General features: G+C 42.8%; 1 protein-coding gene across 4 annotated transcripts in view; it reads right to left on the minus strand.

Moving 5' to 3' along the window:
• Positions 1–21,485, minus strand: part of MBOAT1 (membrane bound O-acyltransferase domain containing 1) — a 112,668-nt gene that overhangs the window by 58,458 nt on the left and 32,725 nt on the right. The window contains exon 1 of one of the 4 annotated variants that reach the window (XM_055570747.1): positions 5,745–6,080. The exons of 2 other annotated variants lie outside the window; for them this stretch is intronic. In XM_055570747.1, coding sequence (XP_055426722.1) covers positions 5,745–5,816 — 72 coding nt within the window. In that variant the 5' untranslated portion in view covers positions 5,817–6,080. Of the gene's footprint in view, positions 1–5,744; positions 6,081–21,485 lie in introns of those variants that run through there. One more of the 4 variants, XM_055570748.1, reaches the window with a different exon arrangement.

The following is a 21,485-nucleotide window of genomic DNA, read 5'->3' on the forward strand; positions in this document are numbered from 1 at the left end:
TCCAAAGACTTTTCCAGTCTAAAATGTCAATAGTACCAAGGTGAAGAACGCTGGTATAGATGAAACCAGGCTGGCCATGAGTTTAAAACTGTTGAGGCTGTGTGTTGGACACATGAAAAGTTTGCTCTACTGACATCTCCTTGTTCACCTTTATGTTTAACCTTTTTCATAATAAATAGGTTTTTAAAACGACACAGTTCCGGGACTTCCCTGGTGGTCCAGTGGCTAACACTCTGTGCTCCCAGTGCAGGGGGCCTGGGTTCGATCCCTGGTCAGGGAGCTAAACCCCACATCCCACAATGAAGACCCCATGTATCACAACTAAGATCCATCACAGCCAAATAAGTTAAAAAAATATTTTTAAAAAATAACACAACTCTGGAAAACAAGTCACTGACCTAAGATAATACAGATTTTAAACCCTAGTGACTCTAAGTAGTTGAAATGAAGGTTTCTTTATCCTCATCAGAGAAACAGCTAAGTTAATGAGGAAATACATATTAATATACGAACAAACCAAAACAGTAAAGAGATGATGCCTTCCTAAATAGGAAAAGAACCACCTTTTATGAAATGATCAAACTCCTGAAAGAAGAAAGCCAAAAGTGTCACAAATACAAGAGAAAAGGATTTCCCTTCAATAATAATCAGATTAAGTACTTGTCACCTCCCAGTCCCCGACCAGAAATAGAACCAGGGCTTCCCTGATGGCTCAGTGGTAAAGAATCCGCCTGCCAATGGAGACACGAGTTTGATCCTTGGATGGGAAGATCTCCTGGAGTAGGAAATGGCAACCCACTCCAGTATTCTTGCCTGGAGAATTCCATGGACAGAGGAGCCTGGTGGGCTCGTGGGCTACAGGCCATGGGGTCACAAGAGTCAAACACGACTTAGAGACTCAACAACAGTCTTACTGGGCTGCAAGACCCAGCCTCACCACTTACAAGTTGAAGAGTTACAAAGCTCATTTCATCTTGGCTCCTAGTGCATGTAGTGGAGGTAATAACAGTAGTACTAGGGGCTTCCCAATTGGTCCAGTGGTTAAAACTCCATGCTCCCAATGCAGGGTTCAATCCCTGGTCAGGGAACTAAGATCCCTCATGCCACGTGGTATGGACAAAAAAAAAAAAAAAAAAAGTAGTTGTCCTTCTCAAGTTGTTTTGAGGACTAAAGAAGTTAATATAAAAGATCACTCAAAAGAGTCCTGGCACTGACAAGTACTTGCTATTAATATTATTCTATATCCACTAAATTAACACAGGAGGAGAAGGAGGCAACAGAGAATGAGATGGTTGGATGGCATTACCGACTCAATGGACATGAGTTTGAGCCAACTCTGGGAGACAGTGAAGGACAGGGAAGCCTGCTGCCCTGCAGTCCATGGGGTCACAAAGAGTTGGACACAACTTAGCCACTGAACAACAACAACACACAAACTGGGCATTCGATAAACTTGACACACAGTCCCCAGTTAAGTCACAGCACTAAACTGCTGTGTTGTTAAGAATTGGCTTCCCCAGTCTCTTTGTTGTCCTTGGACTGATTCCCTTTCCCACCCATCATTCAAGCAGCTGCCCAAGCCCTCCACATTCCTTTCTTCCCCAGGGACAGGCCATGCAGCCTAGGATGAGAGAGGCAATCCTTGGGTTTTCCAGTTCCTGAGTAGAGTTTTCTAAACCTAAAGCAGAGATAAATCTGAAAGTCAAAACAGTCTCCAGAACCTTAGGAAAGTTTTTCTTTTTCCTTTTTAATACTGAAAGCTTATCTTCATAGCTGAAGAGCTAAACTGAAGAACTTAAAGCATGGAGTTTTACCATAATCCCAGAGGAGAGAAAAGCTCTTAATGATATAAGAGCTATTTTTCAGCACAAAAGTTGATAAAAGTGTTTGGCCAGCAGACTGAAGGAGAGATTCCATAGGGTTGAACTAGCACTCGGGGCTTCCCCAGTGGCTCAGCAGTAAAGAATCTGCCTGTAATGCAGGAGCTGCAGGTTCAACCCCTGGGTCAAGAAGATCCCATGGAGGAGGGCATGGCAACCCACTCCAGTATTCTTGCCTGAAGAATCCCATGGGCAGAGGAGCCTGGTGGGCTACAGTCCACAGGGTCGCAAAGAGTTAGACATAGCGACTTAGCATAGAACCACACAGGACCAGCACTTAGACACCAGGACAAAAGGGTAAAAGGAAAGATGCTCAGACCATTAAGTGGATGGGATTCCTAGAAAAGCCTAGAGGAAGCATGCAGGTATCACAGAAGAAGAGATGGTTTCCTGGCTTCTCAGAATGCAGCCACGGGAGATGGCCAACTGTATAGAGAAGCACTCTAGAGGACCACAAAGATGGAGTAGAGACCAGCAAAGTCCCAATGGCACAGGGACTCGATGCCCGCCAAGAACACAAAAGCCTGCAACTCATTCCCAGGTGTAGAGGGAGACAAACCTTCATAGCCTTAAACAGGAAGTAAGCTGACTAAAACTGGCAATTCAGCTTGAAAACTAAATTAAGTTTAGTAGGGAAAAATGTTTAAAGTTCTATTTTTTTGTATTATCTGTCTGTGGCTGTAAATCTTATTTTTTTAATATTTTGCTTTATATTGGAATATAGATGATTAACAATGTTTTGATAATTTCAGGTAAACAGCAAAGAGACTCAACTATACATCATAAACATGTATCCATTCTCCCCCAAACTCCCCTCCTATCCAGTCTGTGTGACTGTAAATTTTAAAACCACAATTACCTATTAGAAATGTGCACCAAATTTTTAATACACACACAAAAAAGACACCTCAATGTTATTTCTAATGGCAAGAAGAAGCAAACTAAAAGTTCAACAATTAGTAAAGACACTGATTAACATGTGAAAAAAAGGATACGCCTGGCACTATAATCTTTTCAAAAGGAATATGGTAGATAGTAGTTACTACAAGTAACACTTCTGACCAACTCCTGAAAATTTATTCATTGGAATGATAAAAGGCTTAATGCCGAACAAAAGTCAAGATATTATTTATGAGACAAAATGAAGCAAAATCTACTTACATGTAGGATAATAGAGAGATAGTAATTAATGGTACTGTTCAGTAAAAGAGTATTAAAAATGGGCCTTACAAAGCACCTATAATAAAATGAAAAACATTTGCTATAACTAATAAAAAGCAGAAGATAAAACTGTATAGATATGTACAACTATATTTTAAACAATAGTAGCATGTGAAAAGGCAAAGACATGTAAAATTGAATATGGCTGTTTTATCAGGATGGCAGGGATCTTGGCAAATTCTTTGTAAATTTTTTTCCAATTTATAATTGCAATTTCCATATGGAATTTCTCATACACACACACCACACACAATCAGGGCGCTTAAACTCATAACAATTCTTATTTAATTCTGCTTACTCTATCCTCAGGGCTGCATTTATTAGCACTTACTATATATATCAAGTTTAGGGAGGAATTAGGCATAAACAGAAGTTAACTTGAAAAAAACTTCATCTTAAAGAAAAACGTGCTTTTTACAGGCAGCAAAATGTCAGGAGTTAACCATGAAGATGGGCAAAGAAGATGAAAATAGATAGCTTTACTTTTAATAAACCCTTTCCTAGTGGTTTCAGATACTAAAGAATCTGCCAGCAATGCAGGAGACCCAGGTTTGATCAGTGAGTCAGGAAGATCCCCTAGAGAAGGGGATGGCAACCCACTCCAGTATTCTTGGAAATCCCATGGACAGAGGAGCCCGGCAGGTTACGGTCCATGTGGTAGCAAAGAGTCGGACACGACTGAGCAACTAACACTTTTACATGTTCATATTTAAAAGGAAGGTGTGCCAAGTTTTTATTTTTCTACTGATGCCCTCCCTCTAGAGCAGGAAAGCAAGCTGCATTTCCATTCGTGATGTCCAACAACACGCCCTTCACAATGAAAGGATTGCCCAGGCCCTTCTGCAGAAGGAAATGGTATAGCACAGCTGTTTTGATCAAATACAACCTGTATTCAGCAAGAGCTCAATTTCCACCACTCTCACAAGATTTCGAAGTCACGGCAAGGAAATAAAACATGTGCCCAGGGAGGTGGGAGGGAGTTCAACGGATATATGAATTCAACATATCTATGGCTGAGTCATGTATGGCAGAAACTAACACAATATTGTAAAGCAATTATCCTCCCATTAAAAAGAAAAAAAAATACATGCCCAAGGGTGTGACTTATTTCACCAAAGGCCCATCACTTAGTGCTCAGTCGCTCAGTCGTGTCAGACTCTTCACGACCCCATGGACTGTAGCCCGCCAGGCACCTATGTCCATGGGGATTCTCCAGGCAAGAATACTGGAGTGGCTTGCATGCCTTCCTCCAGGGGATCTTCCCAACCCAGGGATGGAACCAGGGTCTCCTGCATTGCAGGCGGATTCTTTACCAGCCGCAGGGAAGCCCAATCACAATGAGCTGCAATCTTCCAGTGGAAGTTTTTGATCTTTCTGCTCTCATGTGCTGCTTGAAAGGCATTTCTGGGGGATTTATGTTCCAAAAAAAAGCCCCCAAACTTTGCCAGGAGCGCAAAACACTGCCTTCCTCCTAATGAAGAGATGCAAGCTGGCTATTTTTAACAAACAGCAAATATTAACAATCCAAAATTATTTCCCTACCACAGTGATTTACCGGCGGCTCACCAATGAGACAAAGGCAGCTGTTCAGGCCTGGAATGTTTTTCTCAGCAGCACTGCCTTATATGCCCCAAGACGAAACCAACCTAATTAAACAATTCCTTATTTAAAGGCAAGCCGTCCCTCTCTCACAAACAGTGCTCTTTTGCATTGCCTCCTACAAATGAATGTGGCTGGGGAAGAGAACAAAAAATGCAATTGCTTTCTGTACCACAAAACAAAAAGTGGCTGTACCATACTCTTGAGCTTCTTTGCACTTTCAAAGACATCCTTGTCATGCTTTAATTCCAAGCTCCTTGGGAGGTCAGCAAGAAATGCCTTCAAATCTGTGATAAGCCATTTTCCAAGCTTGTAGGTAAGCAAATAGTACTTAAAAGTGATAATCAATGTGCAAATTTATAACCAAACTCCTAACTGATATTCCATCTCATTGTAACAACACTATTTTTTTGAGTGCTTACTAAGTGTCAGGCACAGTAATAAACTTTATACAGATGAAGTCCTTTCAGCTTCACAACTTTATGAAGTAGCTTACTCCTGCTTAACACAGGAGGAAAAGAAAAAACAAAGGCTGAATTCACAAAGCCAGTGAGCAACAGAGCCAGAATTTAAAACCTGGCCTATGTCCCCACTGAAGATACTGTATCACTTCCTTCACCTTCAAATATTCTGCCCAGAAATACTATCACTCGGGGGAGAATTCAGTAGCTGCCTGTATTAGTTTGCTAGGGCTGCCATGTCAAAGTATCACAGACTGGAGGGCTTCAACAACAGAACTTTGTTGCCTCACAATTCTGGAAGCCCCGACTTCAAGATGGCAGCAGGGTTGTTTTCTTCTGAGGACTCTCTCCTTGGCTTGCAGACGGCCAACGTCTCCCTCCCAGAGGGTCTTCCCAAAGACGTCATTTAACTCAGTGACCTCTTGAAAGATACTATCTCCAAATACAGTCACGTTCTAAGATACTGGAGGTTGTTGTTTGTTGTTCAATCACTCAGTCTTGTCTGAATCTTTGCGACCCCACAGACTGCAACACGCCAGACTTCGCTGTCCTTCACCACCTCCCGGAGTTTGCTCAAACTCACCTTCATTGGGTCAGTGATGCCATCCAACCATCTTGGAGTTAGGACTTCAGAACTGGGTTTTTGCAGGAACATAATTTGGCCTGTAACACTTCCCAATAAAAAACCCTAGACTCAAAGACAAGGAATGAAACAGACCTCATTTTCCTTCCGCCTGCAGGTGGGAAGTTAGCAACACCCAAACCAAACTGTGAGGGATGCTGTGAGGCTCAGCATAAGCTGGGGCCCCCTCCTCGCCTGGAGGTACGTCTCAGCCCACTGCAAACGGCGACTGAGAGGGCTTCCCAGCAGTGCCCTGGCCTCCCTGCTCCTCCTTAGGTCAAAAGCTCATTAGCCCACAAAGGGTTCACACTTGTTGAGAAAGTTCATGACCCCTAAGCCTTTTGTTTCAAACACACACGTGTAAGTAGTAACAATCGGCACTGATTGAGCATGTATGTGTACTGAGCAACACAAATACAGGCTGTTTTTCTAAATGTATGTGCTCAGTCACTCAGTTACTTCCGACTCTTTTGCAACCCCATGGACCATAGCCTGCCAGGCTCCTCTGTCCATGGAATTTCCCAGGCAAGAACACGGGAGCAGGTTACCATTTTCTCCTCCAGGGATCTTCCTGATTCAGGGATCGAACCCTCATCTCCTGCATCGGCAAGGAGATTCTTTACCACTTTACACCTATCATCTCACTCAATCTTCCCAACAATCCTCAAGGACTACAGAGGAAACTAAGACGTAAAGTAAATGACTCTAAACACTCAGCTCCAGGGCGGCTCCAGGAGTTAAAGCGAGATGCTTAGTCATTGCCTGTGGTTGTCTCCTAAGACCTCAGGCTTGTCCAGGGGGAGGCTTTAATTAAGCTGCTCAAAGTCATTTCCAACAACTCTTCAACTTGTGCAAACTTTCTCTCTGAGCTTTAAAAAAAAAAATTTAATATGGACTATTTTTAAAGTTTTTATTGAATTTGTTACAATATTGCTTCTGTTTTATGTTCTGGTTTTTTGGCCCTAAGGCATGTGTGATCTCAGCTCCCCAACCAGGGATTAAACCCACACCCTCTGCATCGGAAGGCAAAGTCTTAACCACTGGACCACCAGGGAAGTCCTGCTCCCCAACTTTTTATACTCACTTAACAAGCCTCTTTCCACTAGTTCAGAGTAAGTCATCCAGTCCTTCTGGAATGAGATAACCCTCCCTGGTGGCAGTAAAGAATCCACCTGCAATGTAAGAGACGCAGGTTCGATCCCTGATCCAGAAGATCCTCTGGAGAAAGAAATGGCAACCCACTCCAGTATAGTTCCCCGGGAAATCCCATCAACAGATGAGCTGGACAGGATACAGTCCATGGGGTTGCAGAAGAGTCAGACACAATTTAGCAACTAAACACCTTCTCAGAACAGTATCCTATATACTTGTTTAGGGTTTAAATTGTACAGGAAGACTCATGGCTGACCTTATTCTGTAAATATCATGCCATGTATTTATTATAATTTACAATGAAAACCCTTTAGAAACTGACTCCAGTGTATACAAAGGGGAAAATACTTAAGCCACCTCTTTAGCCATGGCAAAGAAAAACCTTAATATAGGTGGGTAGTATCTTTTAAGGATATCCCTCTAGCTTGCCTCCCACCTCATAAACCACATCCTTATAAGCCCTGGCCAAGTAGACAGGGAAGACTGGATAGAATTCAGGATTATTTGAGGAATCCTGGGAAACCGTGTCCATAAGCATGCTGTCATCCACCTCCCTGGAGATACCATTTCCCCATTAGAATTAATTTCATTGTTAGTCAGTTAATAATAGCTAGTATTTAGAGTAGTCTTCCCTGGTGGATCAGATGGTAGAGAATCTGCCTGCAATGCGGGAGACCTGGGTTCAATGCCAGGGTCGGGAAGAGCCCCCGGAGAAGGGAAAGGCAACCCACTCTGGTATTCTAGCCTGGAGAATTCCACAGAAAAGCCTGTTGGGCTACAGTCCACGGGATCACAAAGAGTTGGACACGACTGAGTGACTAACACTATCAGTATTTAGAGGGATGGCCAAAAGCTTCATTCGGGTTTTTCCATCACATCTTACAGAAAAACCCATATGAACTTTTGACCAACCCCATATATTCCAGCATTGCTTAAGTCTTTCTGCCTGTAAGTCACAGAGAGGTTACAAAATTTTCCTAAATATCACACACCTAGTAAGTGGCAATATGGGGATTTAAACTCGGGGAGACAGGGTTCAGAGTCCACCCCCGCACCCCCGCCAGAATGATTCATTTAGTTCAATCTTCTCATGTAATTCCAACATCTCATTTTTCAGGTAAGAAAAGCGGAGCCCAGAGATGGCCAATCACTCAGCCAAGTTCATAGTCACCAAGCAACAAACTGGCCTGACTCCAGTCCAGCGCACCCTCCCAAAACTCCCCACCAGCCTTGGGTGTAGGGGCTTCCCTGGTGTCATGGTGGGAAAGAATCCACTTGCAACACAAAAGATGCAGGAGACGCAGGTTCGATCTCTGGGTCAGGAATATGCCCTGGGGGAGGGCATGTCAACCCACTCCAGTATTCCTGCCTAGAGAATCCCATGGACAGAGGAGCTTGCTGGGCTACAGTCCACAGGATCACAAAGAGCTGGACATGAATGAAGCAACTGAGCACACACATGCACACCTGGGTGTGGGGTGGAAATAAAACAAGGTGCAGGGGATCCAACAGGCCCATCTAGAAACAAGTTCTCAGTGAAGACCCCTGAACTACTAAAGGGAAGGGGGGACACCAGCTGCTGAAGGTACCACTGAACACACAATGCAATATTTGCAGACAACTTTATGATATTTTTAATTGAGATAAAACTGACATATAACATTATACTAGTTTCAGGTGTACAACATGTGTCAGTAGCTCAGCCGTGTCCGACTCTTTGTGACCCCATGGGCTTCAGCCCACCAGGTTTCTCTGTCCATGGGCTTCTCCAGGGAAGACTATTGAAGTAGGCTGCCATTTCTGTCTGCAGGGGATCTTCCTGACCCAGGGATGGAACCTGCATCTCCTGCACTGGCAGGCAGGCTCTTTATCAGCTAGGCCACTAAGACTCCCTTACAGGTTTACAATGTAATGGTTCAGTATTTGCAAATATTGTAAAATGATTAACAGAGTAAGTCTAGTTGATATCCATCACCACACACAGTTACAACTTTTTTTTTCTTGTAATCAGAAATTTCAAGATCTACCCTGTAGTTACTGTATAACACAGGGAACAATATTCAATATCCTGTAATAACCTATAATGGAAAAGTAATCTGAAAATATGTATATATACATACATATATGTGTGTGTGTGTATATATATATCATGAAGTGAAGTATGTGGTGTTAGTCGCTCAGTCATGTCTGACTCCTTTGAGACCTCATGGACTGGTGCCTGCCAGGCTCCTTTGTCCATGGAATTCTCCAGGCAAGAATATTAGAGTGGGTTGTCATTCCCTTCTCCAGAGATCTTCCCGACCCAGGGATCTAACCAGGGTCTCCTGCACTGCAGGCAGATTCTTTACCATCTGAGCTACCAGGGAAGCCCATATGTATCTCATAGCAACTCTCAACTAGACGTTTTCTTATAAAATTAATAAATGCTCATTTGAACAATGAACAGTACAGAGAAATGCAAGGGAAAAGCTCAGTTTCCCCATCACCAAAACCTTCCACACACCATTCTTCTTAGCAACTACAATATGTGTTTAAATACTTTTTTTTATATTTACAAAAATATACCCATATACATGGTTTCTCCTTTTAATATAATCATATAAAATCATATAAAAGTCACCTATAGCTCAATTTTTCACTTAAAATATGAAAGACATCTTCCCAAGTCTGCTCACACTGAGCTAAGTTATACTGTTTAACACTGCATGATATTCCAAAACACTGTTGTTGGAGGAGAGGGGAACACTCCCCACTTCGTAGATTTCCATAAGGAAGAATAATCTCCACTCCCTTCCCTAGGAGGGAAAATACAAAAGGAGAATTTCTACCTTCTCTCCACTGTGACTCCGCACTTCCTCCTATCCAGGGAGGGAGGAGATGACTAGCCCAACTGGTGAATCTGAGAGGAGACACTGGGTGTGCTGGACTCACTTGGGGACTTCGGTCTTTAGTGGCCAGTCTGCATGTAGACAAGGACATTCTCTGATCTGTGCTCCCTCCCCTGCTGCCCTTCCCCCATCACCACCAGTAGTTGGGAGCATAAGTCCATCTCATTCAAGAATAAAGAAATAAGAAACACAGTCAATCAGCTTTATCACTAATAAAGACAATACTTTGATCTCCCTCTGTCCCTTGGGTCTTATTTCCTAATTGGTTCCACAACTAGAAGGAGAGGGCTTCCCAGGTTGCTCAGTGGTTAAAAAAATAAAAATAAAAAATCCACCTGCAATGCAGGAGATGCAAGAGACTCAGGTTGGATCCCTGGGTCGGGAAGATCCTCTGGAGGAGGAAATGCAACCCACTCCAGTATTCATGGCTGGAGAATCTCATGGACAGAGGAGCCTGGCGGGCTACGGTGCACAGAGTCGCAAAGAATCAGACACAACTGAAAAATTGAGCATGAGCATGCATGCATGCTAGCTAGGAGAGGAATTGTTGATTAGTTTCCCCAAACTCCAAAATTAGGAATGCAGCATAATTTATGCCAGCATTTTCCAACTGCCAAGTGGTTTCCAGTTTAGGGTCATTACAAATAGCATGATAAAAAAAAATTCCTTGTACATGCATCCTTATGTACTGGTGATTTTATGTCTACAAGATAAATTCCTAGGAGTTCAGTCAAATGAAATGTTTATTTAAAATTTTAAATAAAAATTTGAAGCAATTTTTTTACTCCCACCCTCCCACGAGTTACATATGAGCATGTGTCCTTACCCTCACACTTGGATGCTATGAATCTGTTCCGTTTTTCCAATCAGGTAAAGAACTAGTGGTATATTCATTTCAACTTGCATTTTCCTGACTACTGGTTGAGCATCTTTTCATTTATTATTGGCCTTTGGCCAATGAATCTATTAGCCACAAGACTCATTTTCATTACTGTAAAAACAGAGTGATGCAGATGAGTTAAAGCATTCGGATTTGATCAATAAGACAGTGTCCCTCAGAGTCTGTGGGGATTGGTTCTAGGACCCCAACAGATGCCAAAATCTGTGGATGCTCAAGTCTCTTACAGAAAATAGCCCAGTACTGCCAGCCCTCCTTATTCTCAGTTTCTGTCCATGTTTTCTGTCCATGGATTCAACAAACTGCAGATCTGTAGACAAAGCAGCAGACTGTAGTGAAAGCTAGTGGTGTAAAGAGTTAAGACCACAGGCTCTGGATCCAGACTGCTGAGACTTGAATACTACCCTAACTCACCCCATAGCTGTACAACTTTGGCTAGTTATCTAACCCCTAACCCCAATTCTTCTGTAAAATGTGGACAATAATATAGCTACCCTCATAGAATTAATACTTAATATTAACTTGAGTCATAGATTTAATGACTTAATACTTGTAAAGTGATTAGCATGGTGCCTGTCCAGCATGACATACTGAGTGTGTGCTAAATGGCACCTCTCTTATTTTCCGTCAGGCCATCTACCCAATACAGCAACAAGGAGAAAAGCTCAAATATATTCATTAGACTTGATCAATTTCTCTGCACATGCTTCAGTAAAAAACATATAAATGATGACCACCACGTCTCCATCTCTGAGGACTTTCCAGGTGGCGCTCATGGTAAAGAACCCACCTGCCAATGCAGGAGATGTAAGAGACAGGTTGGCCTGGAAGTGGCTTTTCCTCCTTTCTCCTCTGTCCTGGAGTGGAGAGGTTGATAGAGAACTAAGTCAATCAAAGTCCTGCCAGCAGACCCACCAGGGCAGCCGCTGACTTCCTCCTGGGTTGGGAAGATCCCCTGAAGGAGGGCATGGTAACCCACTCCCGTATTCTTGCCTGGAGAATCCCATGGACAGAGGAGCCTGGCGGGCTATACTCGATAGGATCGCAGAGTCAGACACAATTGAAGTGACTTAGCTCACTGATGGTCTACCAAATGCATAAGTTCCTATATAGCTGGCAAGTGTGTTAGTTGTTCACTTGTATCCGACTCTTTGCGACCCCATGGACTGCAACATGCCAGGCTCCTCCATCCATGGGATTTTCCAGGCAAGAATACTGGAGTGGGTTGCCATTTCCTTCTCCAGATCTTCTGGATCCAGGAATCAAACCTGGGTCTCCTGCACTGCAGCCAGATTCTTTACCCACTGAAGCACCAGGGAAGCCCATAGGCATATTTGGCACCTGTCCTAAATGTAAAAATGAAATTCGCCCATCTTCACCCAAATGAGATTCAACTGAGTTGGTGATGGTGCTTTAAAGAGGCCACATTCATTATCTTAACATTTTTTTAAAATCTCATTATTTAAAATGCTTAGACATTACACATTTGAAATAGTATAATCAATCAAGAAATATGAACCGAATCAGCATGGAGCATGAATCAATTATACTATGATCCTATAGTGTAATTTTATTTAAAAAAAAAAGAAAAAGTAACTACACACACACATACACACATACATGCACACACTGTGTTTGGTTACTTCATGTCACTAGGGAGGCAGTAAGTACAAATATCGTCAGTGGTTTCCCAGCGGGTACAATGGAGAGGTTAAATAAGGTGTATTTAACGAGAGAGAGGGAAACAGACTCCCAAGTCACCTCTATCCACAATAACCTATTGCTGCGTCCTAAACAAAAAGCCTGACTTGAGCAATTTCTTTCGTGGTGGTCTGTGAACCCTTCACCATGCCAAAGAAAGTGCACTCTACAGGTAGATCTGCTTTCCCATCACCCATAAAACTATTTACTATTTAAGACATCACTGTGAATAAGATCTTTAGGGAAAATGAAAATGCAGAACTCAGAGCTATATTTTCTTATGCAATATCCCTAGGGTGTGACCAATTATCTCACACAGTTATGAAATTCTCAAATGTCTTGAAACAATTAATTTTCACTTCAAGTTGAAAATAAAACTTAGCACCATTTAGCTTTCATAAAATAGAGCTCTTGTGGGGACAGGTGGGATATAACACAAACGTCACAATTCCAAGAGCGAAGAGACCCAAGACCTAGGGGCCACTATACAACCAGGGAACATCAAAATGGGAATACCTGTGATTCCGTCTGGTCACTAAGTCCTAAGCTATTTACAATTCCTATTAGGTAATCACCTTCTCTAAAATATGTGTTAATGATCAAAGGGAGACTCCAATTTGGAGCAAGAGTCAAAGGAACTGTGCATCCCTTATTTTAAAAGAAAAGAAAATGCCTTAGCCTATAAAAACAAGACAATGGTTTTCAAAGGCAGAAAACAAATTCCAACTAACTACAGGTTAAAAAAAATTGCAAGTAGTAAGTAAGCTTTTCTTTGGTGCTTATTAATTCTCCTACCTATAGGTCACAGGGAGGGACCTAGTGAAGGGATTTGTATTTTTAAAAATTAATTACGGGGCTTCCCTAGTAGTGCCATGGTTAAGAACCTGCCTGCCAATACAGGGGACATGGGTTCGATCCCTGGTCTGGGAAGATCCCACATGCCACAGAGCAGCTAAGCCTGTGCGCCACAGTTTCTGAGCCTGAGCTCCTAGAGCCTGCCCTCTGCAACTAGAGAAGCCGCTGTACGGAGAAGCTGGAGCACCACAATGAAGACTAGCCCCTGCTCACCACCACCAGAGAAAGCCTGCACACAGCAGGGAAGCCCCATCACAGCCAAAAAGAAATAAATCTTTTAAAAATTTAATTACAAAGAACCCCTAAAATCATACTGTATTGCTTAACCTCCACTACATGCCATAGGGCCTTCCCCGATACCTCAGTTAGCAAAGAATCCGCCTGCAATGCAGGAGACCCCGGTTTAATTCCTGGGTCCGGAAGATCCCCTGGCGAAGGATAGGCTACCCACTCCAGTATTCTTGGGCTTCCCTGGTGGCTCAGTTGGTAAAGAATCTGCCTGCGATGAGGGAGACCCGGGTTCGATCCCTGGGTTGGGAAGATCCCCTGGAGAAGGAAAAGGCTACCCACTCCAGTATTCTGGCCTGGAGAATTCCATGGGTCCACGGGGTCGCAAAAGGTCAGACATGACTAAGCAACTTTCACTTTCACGTGCCATAAATTACAACACTAACACTCCAAACAACTGCTGTGACCAAGTCACCAACCATTTCATCGGCCAAAGCTGGTGAGCAGGACCCAGCAGCTGCCGTGAGCTTTCAGCAATGTTTGATGCAGAGCATTATTCTTTGCTCTTTTTGCTTGACTCCCTGACATTCCTAGGTGGTCTTCACCTTTGAGAGCTGCCCTCCTGCCACTCCGCTTGAGACGGTGCCCTCTGGGGGGCCATCCCAGGCCAGCTTCGCTTCCCAAGCCAAGTTATACAGCACAGGATCTCTGGCACTCCCATGCCTCCGATGACCAGCAGATAACTTCCAGATCTCTTTTCTTCAGCCCAGATGTCCCTCCTGAATCCCCAGGCATACACCCTGTTGCCTACTGGAATCCTCACTTGGATAAACCACAGACACCTAAATTTCATGAGGTCCATAAGAGCTTATCGCTTTCCCCTTCACCTCAGACTCCTCTCTTAGGGTGGGCCCTTCAACCACCCAACTGGTTAGGCCAGAAACCAGAGAACCTGTCCTTTTCCCTTAAATCTCATTAATGGAATCAACCTCCTGACTCTATTCATTCTACCTCAGTCTCTTAAATCCATCTGCTTCCCTCACTACTTCTACCTGAATTCAGGTCACCCTTCATTTCACCTGGACAATTTCAACAGCCATTGAACTCATCTACTGCCTCTGACCATGCCCACTTCCTTCTCCCCTCTTCCTCCAACCTTTTAATCACAACTTAGAAGTCACCTCCTCCAGGAAGGCTTCCCTTTTGACATTCCTGCAGTATCCTAAGCTTCTGCAGTCACAGCACTTCTCGAACTGTGTTGACCTCATTACCTGGGCAAACAGCTTCAAGAAGGCAAAGGCTGTGTCTTTACTTTTAATCAAAGTATCCATTTTGTTGTTATTCAGTCACTGAGTCGTGTCCAACTCTTTGTGACCCCACGGACTGCAGCATGCCAGGCTTCCCTGACCTTCACTGTCTCCTGGAGTGTACTCAAACTATGTCCATTGAGTCATTGACACAATCCAACCATCTCAACCTCTGTCATCCCCTTCTCCTCCTGCCTTCAATCTTTCCCAGCATCAGGGTCTTTTCCAATGAGTCAGCTCTTCACATCAGGTGACCAAAGTATTGCAGCTTTAGCTTCAGCATCAGTCCTTCTGATGAATATTCAATATATAGCAGGGTGCCTACTATATATTGGGTTCTCAAAATTGGAATGAATGAATGAACGAATGGTAGGCTCAGGAGCAAAGGAGGTTAGCCAGCATGTTAAGAGAGTAAGAAAAGACAGATAAAGGAAAAGGAAAACAAGTAATAACAAGAAAAAACAAGAAAACAAGTAATAAAGGAATCTGGAGATCATGCTTCCTCTTTATTCTGTAAAGAATACAGTTCCAGGCCTCTACCAGGTATTCAGAAACTGTTTGCTAAAAGGCTGATATACAAGAGTGAACTGTTTTGGGGCCATGGGTGACTTTGCCAGAAGTATTCTTTGAGTTCAGGTGTCACTTTTTAAAATGACCAATGTTATTTCTTATTCAGCTATTTATATGTAATTAATACAAAACAAACAGGATAATCTCTTTCCAATCTAATCCTTCCTCTCAACTTCAACAGAAAACATTACAGTTAACCCCATCAATAACAAACTGTGGAAAATTCTTAAAGAGATGGGAATATCAGACCATCTTACCTGTCTCTTGAGAAACCTGTATGCAGGTCAAGAAACAACAGTTAGAACCAGACATGAAACAATGGAATGGTTCCAAATTGGGAAAGGAGTACATCAAGGCTGTATATTGTCACCTTGCTTGTTTAACTTACATGCAGAGTACATCATGTTAACTGCTAGGCTGGACAAATCTCAAGCTGGAATCAAGATTGCTGGGAGAAATATCAAAAACCTCAGATATGCAGATGACACCACCCTTATAGCAGAAAGTGAAGAGGAACTAAAGAGCCTCTTGATGAAAGTGAAAGAGGAGAGTGAAAAAGTTGGCTTAAAACTCAAAAGAAAAAAAAAGAAGTTCATGGCATCCGGTCCCATCACTTGATGGCAAATAGATGGGGAAACAATGGAAACAGTAACAGACTTTATTTTCTTGGGCTCCAAAATCACTGCAGATGGTAGCTGCAGCCATGAAATTAAAAGATACTTGCTCCTTGGAAGAAAAGCTATCACCAACCTAGACAGCATATTAAAAAGCAGAAACATTACTTTGCTGACAAAGGTCCATCTAGTCAAAGCGATGGTTTTTCCAGTAGTCATGTACAGATGTGAGAGCTGGACCATAAAGAAGGCTGAGCACTGAAGAACTGATACTTTCAAACTGTGGTGCTGGAGAAGACTCTTGAGAGACCCTTGGACAGCAAGGAGATCAAACGAGTCAATCCTAAAGGAAATCAACTCTGAATATTCATTGGAAGGACTGATGCTGAAGCTGAAACTCCAATATTTTGGCCACCTGATGGGAAGAGCTGACTCACTGGAAAAGCCCTGATGCTGGGAAAGATTGAAGGCAGGAGAAGGGGACAACAGAGGATGAGATGGTTGGATGGCATCACCAATTCAATGGAAATAAGTTTGAGCACACTCTGGGAGACAGTAAAGGACTGGGAAGGCTGGCATGCTGCAGTCCATGGGGTTGCTAAGAGTTGAACATGACTGAGTGACTGAACAACAACTAACTCCATCAATACAATCCCCAGGAGCACTGCTGACAGCAGGGACTTCTTTTACATTTTTGAACTGAAGGAAAACAAAAAAGAAGGCAATCAAGATGCTGTGGTATAAACTGCTATGAAAAATTGATTCCTAGGGATGCCTCAATTTTCTGACACTATACCTGCAGAATCAAAGGAGGATCTGCTGCCTTGCTTTCTCAACTCTTGCTCTTAAAACCAAAAAGGAGGTGAAATTGGCTCTTTTGCCTTTCCGAATCTATAGTTAGCAAATGTCTTGTTTCCTTGTTCTAAGAAAAGTTAAGTTCCCAGTAGAGCTATAGTGAGAAGTCCTGCAAACACATAAATGAAAAATACGTGTGTGTGTGTGTGTGTGTGTGTATGTATAAAATCTTGAAGCACATCTATAATCATATACTTAATAAACATTTCAATATGATAGCATGCACAAAAACATATGGAAACAAAGGCTAAAAGTGTAGAAATGTATAAATATGTTTTGGTTTCCTAGATGGACTCTATGAAGAAAAGGTAAGTTCTCCATGTCACACAAAATTGGAATTTTGTGGTCTCTGAGTAGTAGAAGCTGGTCTTTTCTAGATCTCTGTTCCCGTACAAGAAAAATGTCTTCTGAAAGTTAATCCAGGATTTGAATTTTTAAATTCCATAAAATAATCATAGGGATTCAAACTGGTTTTTAAAAGACACCACAACTGAGTGGAAACATTTCATCAAAAATGATTAATGACTCATTTTGGAAAATATCTGAAATAGAGTCAAAATACATTTGGCTGTTCATAAGTAGGAGGACACAAAGGAGATTAAAAATTTTGTTTGACTTAGGAAGAGACAGACCAGAAACTGGACAAATCTTTAAATCTGAGTATTACACGAAGAACTAGGCAGTGCCAGTAAATATTTAGGGATAGAGGGTTTAAAACACAGAGAAAGGAGAAAGACAAAAATGTTGGGGTAGGGAAATAAATAAACGACAAACAGAACATGGTTTAACTGCTGCTTCTTACAACAGGGGTCCCCAACCTCTGGGATCTAATGCCTGACGATCTGAGGTGTAGCTGATGTAGTAAGAAATACAACAGAAATAAAGTGCACGTGAATCATCTCGAAACCACGATCCCCATCCGTGGAAAACTTGTCTTCCACGAAACGGGTTCCTGGTGCCAAAAAGGTTGGGGACCGCTGTCTTACAAGATGGTTCTAAAAATCAGATGAGGTCCTAGAATTGGCAGAATAAACAATTCAAATGCTAGATAAAGTCTACTTTTCCAATAGAATGTGAGGGTCTCGTGGGCAGAAACTTAATGAATTATTACTCTTTGGATCCCAGGCACCTAGCACAGTCCCTGGCATGTGGTAAATATTTAATCTCTGTAGAAAAAAATGAATAAATAAGAAAAGGCCCATAAAAGAAAGCTAAAGAAAATCTAAGAGAGAAAGGAGGAACACTAAGACGGCCGCAAAGGGTATCAGTCAGTGGCGCCCACAACTGGTGGTTCCAAAGAATGACTCGAGTTTCTCTTGGCTTTACAGTAGATCACAGCTATGTGAGTAAAAAGAAAATTAAATCCAGGCTTTGCTAATAAGAAGACTGCTTGATTTCTTTTTTCTCTCAAGTTGAAAAGCAAAGGCCAATCTACCCTGATGTTCTCACATTCCACCCACCCCTTCTCAATGCCCAAGGACCAGGCCAAGTGGGGAGAAAGTGGGGATGCTGAAGCTGAAACTCCAACACTTTGGAGTTTTGAAGAACTGACTCATTGGAAAAGACCCTGATGATGGGAAAGACTGAAGGCCAGGAGGAGAAGGGGATGACAGAGGATGAGACGGTTGGATGGCATCACCAACTCGATGAACATGAGTTTGAGCAAGTTCCAGGAGTTGGTGATGGACATGGAAGTCCGGCGTGCTGCAGTCCATGGGGACACAAAGAGTCAGAAACATCTGGGCGACTGAACTGAACTGACTGGGGGGAGTGGGGAGCAGCTCTCTCTCCATCCTGTGGGCCAAGCTCCAGAGGCTACTGTGGTTGGTAGCCTACCTACCTGGTTGATCCCAATAACCTGGGGCCACTCTCTTACTCAAATGAAAAATGGGGTTAACAATATCTGTCAGGACTGCTGCAGAGATTTGCATGTTTTACAAAGAGCAAAGGGTTTGAAGGAAATCTTAGAAATGATAGCATGCCAACTAATCTGTGATGATACAAGTTGAAATACAGATGGTGCCCCCCAGATCCATCGTGGTCCGAAAAAGATACAGATATATACACACACATGTCTACATATATTTATATATGTATATACACACACACACATATATACACACATATGTATTTCTTATGTACATCATTTCTATAGACGTATACACACATACACACGCACTTCCAGGTGGTGAAGAATCCACCTGCCAATGCAGCAGACTTAAGAGACCTGGGTTTGATCCCTGGGTTGGGACGAGCCTCTGGAGCAGGAAATGACAACCCACTCCAGTATTCTTGCGTGGGAAATCACATGGACAGAGGAGCCTGGTAGTCTACAGTCCGTGGGGTCACAAAGAGCGGGACACAATTGAGCACCAGCACCAGAGCACGTGTGCACACACACACACACTGTGCACAGATGTCAGTGGACCACCTCTTCCAGGCGGTAAGGACATGCTTGTTCTTAAGATTAAAAACTGAGCCTCAGAATATGGTTCCTGCTGTTTAGTATACTTGAAAGAGGAAAATTAAGATATCTGAGAGAGAAATGGGGAAAAAAGTGTCAGGAGTCCAGGAACCCAAGCCACCAATCTATAAAAGGGTGTGCTGCACAGCTTCACTGGTCACCTCCAGACACCACCTCCAACGCCATTCATGGCACCAGGTCCCCTGCTGTATGCCACACTGGGAGGTGACTCAGGGCTCAGGAAGAAAGACTTGCTTCTTGTGAGTATCTTGAGGAAATCAAGAGTACTTGAAAACAGTTCCAGTCACGGGATCCATGCTGAATAAAAATAATACCAAGCAGCCAATGACGGAGGGGTTCCCAGGTGGTTCAGTGGCAAAGAACTCGCCTGCCAGTGCAGGAGAAGTGGGTTCCATCTCTGATCTGGGAAGGCCCCGTGGAGGAGGAAATAGTAACCCACTGCAGTATTCTTGCCTGGAGAATCCCATGGGCAGAGGAGCCTGGTGGACTGCAGTCCATGGGGTCACAAAAGAACTGGACACAACTTAGCAACTGAACAACAACAAGCCAATGATGAAGAGGAATTTTCAAAGCAAAAAGTTAGCTACTACTTTTAAATTCCTTCGATTTCTATTTTCATGTCTGACATGATGGGGATGTGCCAGGAGAAGGGCAGTGACATCCACAAGAGGCAAATTAATTCATCCTGGACATATCATTTAGTAAGACAGTCAAGAAAGAGAGTCCCCAGCAAAGCCACACCTTGGTAAGTTCAGGATGCAGGGTAAAGATGTCTGTGGGCCAGGAGAGGAAATAGAGACGTATCCAAAAACCAGTTCCTCCCCTAAAAGCTGGTCCCCTTTAAGACCCCACAAAAACAGCCTTTTAATTAATAAAAATAGCAAAGCCAGAAAGGCCCTAAGACAGAAATTATCTGTAGCAGAGATACTGCCTTCTTTTAAATGGAGAATTTTAAGTTTAGGTTTTTAACAGAAATTCATCTTTTCTTGAAATTCAAGGAAAAAAAAGTATCACCTGTTGAAAATTATACATGTAATTGCAACACATGCTGAGTAGACAACAGCCTCATAAGTGCTGTTGGCCAAGAGCTATTTGAAGTTTGACTATGGGGGTGTGCGCATTTTATATTTCGTTTGTTTTACGATTAATACAATGCAGTGGTGTAGTTAAAAGCTAACGTTTTTTTAAAGTTGAAGCTTTAAGCAGTCCCAAAGTAAGATGCAGAAGAGATACTGGCATTTACCATCAATATTTACTCCATTTCAAATATGATAAAAGGTCTAGCATCATAATTTCTTTAAGATTTTTTGGGGGGGATGTGGACCATTTTTAAAGTCTTTGTTGAATTTGTTACAATATTGCCTGTTCTTTACCTTTTGGTTTTGAGCCCCAAGCATGTGGGGTCTTAGCCCCCCGACCAGGGATGGAACCTGCACCCCTTGCACTGGAAGGCAAAGTCTTTACCACTGGACCACTGAAGTCCTATAACCTCGTAATTGTTAACTATAAAAAATGGGTAGCATCGGATAGTTCATAAAGCTATCTGCTAGTAGCTCAGTTGGTAAAGAATCTGCCTGCAATGCAGGAGACCTGGCTTCGATCCCTGGGTCAGGAAAACCCCCTGGAGAAGGAAATGGCAACCCACTCCAGTACTCTTGCCTGGAGAATTCCACAGACAGAGGAGCCTGGCAGGCAATACAGCCCATGGGATTACACAGAGTCGGACATACTGTGCGACGAACTTTCACTTTTCACACATTTAGAAACACTGAAAATTTTGACAGTCTAGCCTGTCATCAAGAATGACCTGCCCTTAGTCACTACCCGGATGAAAATACTAATAAAGACCTTAGGTGTTGGTATGTCGACAATTAACAATAGGCTGGTGCTTAGTCACCTTTAGCCAGTGAGTTGGCCTGTGATCTTCAGGCAGTTACCTTCTCTCTTGCTTCATAAGCTTATTAAGCAGCAAACAGAAGGGTTCAGAACTGCCTTGGGGACATTATAATAACAAGAATGCCTATTAAAAAATCCAAGATATGTTGATATGGACAATACACCAAAGCACAACATTGGGATTGCTCGTGAAACCTGGCAAAGGTTTCTGAGACATCATCCTAAAATATCAGCTTTCTCTAAAACTTTCTGC

The sequence above is a fragment of the Bubalus kerabau genome, chromosome 3, assembly GCF_029407905.1.
Source record: "Bubalus kerabau isolate K-KA32 ecotype Philippines breed swamp buffalo chromosome 3, PCC_UOA_SB_1v2, whole genome shotgun sequence".
NCBI lineage: Eukaryota > Metazoa > Chordata > Mammalia > Artiodactyla > Bovidae > Bubalus > Bubalus kerabau.